At 46.5% G+C, this 1,674-nt stretch overlaps 1 protein-coding gene across 1 annotated transcript in view; it reads left to right on the forward strand.

Annotated features, from left to right (window-relative positions):
- Positions 1-483: 483 nt before the first annotated feature.
- The window catches only part of LOC104490569 (PH and SEC7 domain-containing protein 3-like), a gene marked incomplete at its 3' end in the record, with an annotated part of 9,641 nt that continues 8,450 nt past the window's right edge, over positions 484-1,674 (forward strand). Inside the window, exons 1-2 of the mRNA XM_010132867.1 lie at positions 484-689; positions 794-874. Of these exons, the coding sequence (XP_010131169.1) occupies positions 499-689; positions 794-874 (272 nt within the window). The remainder of the gene's footprint in view (positions 690-793; positions 875-1,674) is intronic.

A 1,674-nucleotide genomic window follows, 5' to 3' on the forward strand; every position in this document is an offset into this window, starting at 1 on the left:
GAGATACTGAACACCCTGGCTTGCTCGTTGCATTTTCCTGTGGAAAATGGCTAATGGCCAGCTTTTCCAGGGACCCCCTGAAGCCAAGCAAGCAATTGGGTTAAAAAATACTAGTGTCAGAAGCAAATGAGGAGCCAGTGTTGCCAGGTGCAGTTGTAGGCTGATGACGGCAAACAGCTCTCTGTGAAGTGAGCACAAGTTGTGGACACTCAGCACACTCAGAAGGTGAGTGCAGAACGAAATTTATTTCTGGGCTGTGAGGCCCTTATTTGGGTCTCTGTGTTTAACTTCTTAACCTCTGATGACTGCTAAATATATGTCCCTCTTCTACACAGCTCCTTCAATTAAGTGGAATTTGCCATTCTGTGTAATCTTGCCTCTGTACCATTAATTGCCTTCTATTCTAAGAGGAATTAAATCTTCTTGAAACAGTAATGTCATCCTATTTTTCTTGTTCCCATATTCTTTCCATCTCTTAGCGATGCTGAACTACAGAATATGGTGTTAGACTCCAGTGCTGCCATGGGAAGCAATGAACTTCAGGAGAAAGATGCCACTGGAGTCCTTGGCCATGATCTCAGCAATGGCAGCAGCAGCAGCAATTTGGAAGCAGCCAGGCGCCTAGCTAAGCGCCTCTACCATCTGGACAGGTTCAAACGCTCCGATGTGGCAAAGCATTTGGGTAAAAAGTATGTGCTGATGTGAAGCCTTTAGCCATGATGTTCGTTTTGCTGGTTCTGGAGGGGTTCACTCTCGAATGCTAAACTTTACTTATTTGCTTGTTTCTTTAAAGCAATGAATTCAGCAAGCTTGTGGCCGAAGAATACCTTAAGTTTTTTGACTTCACAGGCATGACGCTGGACTACTCGCTCAGGTACATGGCCGTTTGCAGAGGTTATGTTCTTGTTTTAGTACCGATACTGTTTGCTTTGTTCTCCTGACTGAAGTGGTTGCCCTGTGGGGGCTTGAGAGGGTGAAAAGAGGGATGTGATGCGCTTTTGGGGCGGAGCTTTTCTCTTCTGTTTGGCTTGGTATGCCACTGTAATGCAGAGTGCTGTTGGAGCAGCGGCATTTCTGAGAGAGGGAAATCTTTGGGTGGACCTGCCTAGAGGTGGAGAAAAATGACCGGTCACAGGGGACTTGCCAAATGCAGCTGGGGAGTGAAAGTGTTGCTCACAGCTAAGCCACAGAGACTTTGCTTGATGCTTTTTGGAGCTTGCTCTGCAATGCATAAAGCCAGGTCCGGGCTTTGATGTGGCTCAGGAGTCCTGGTCGTTGTGTCCCTCCGAGGCACCCAAAAATGTGCAGAACAGCAGAAGCTTCCCTGGGGATAATGCCGTTGAGAGTTTGGTAACGTGGGTGTTTGAAAACCTAGCCCTTCAAATTTCCTTCCTTTTTACGTTGGAATTAGGCCTTGACGACATTTCTTCCCAGTATTTTTTTACTTAGGAAGCAAAACAGCAAGTTTTTGTAGCAGTGGCCTGTTAGCACAGCTGCTCGTGCTCTGGTATTTGAAAGGATTTAACATGAGTTTAGATCATCTGGCTGAGGTTACTCAAGTGGATTATTGTTTCCTTTCTAATGATACAAAACCAGGAGGTCTGCAGGCACTTGCCAGTCCCCTTGTGAATGTGTTTCCAGGGGGTTGACTCCAGGAGAATGTGGGACACCCCA

Source organism: Buceros rhinoceros, unplaced genomic scaffold (assembly GCF_000710305.1).
Source record: "Buceros rhinoceros silvestris isolate BGI_N320 unplaced genomic scaffold, ASM71030v1 scaffold12343, whole genome shotgun sequence".
Lineage (NCBI taxonomy): Eukaryota > Metazoa > Chordata > Aves > Bucerotiformes > Bucerotidae > Buceros > Buceros rhinoceros.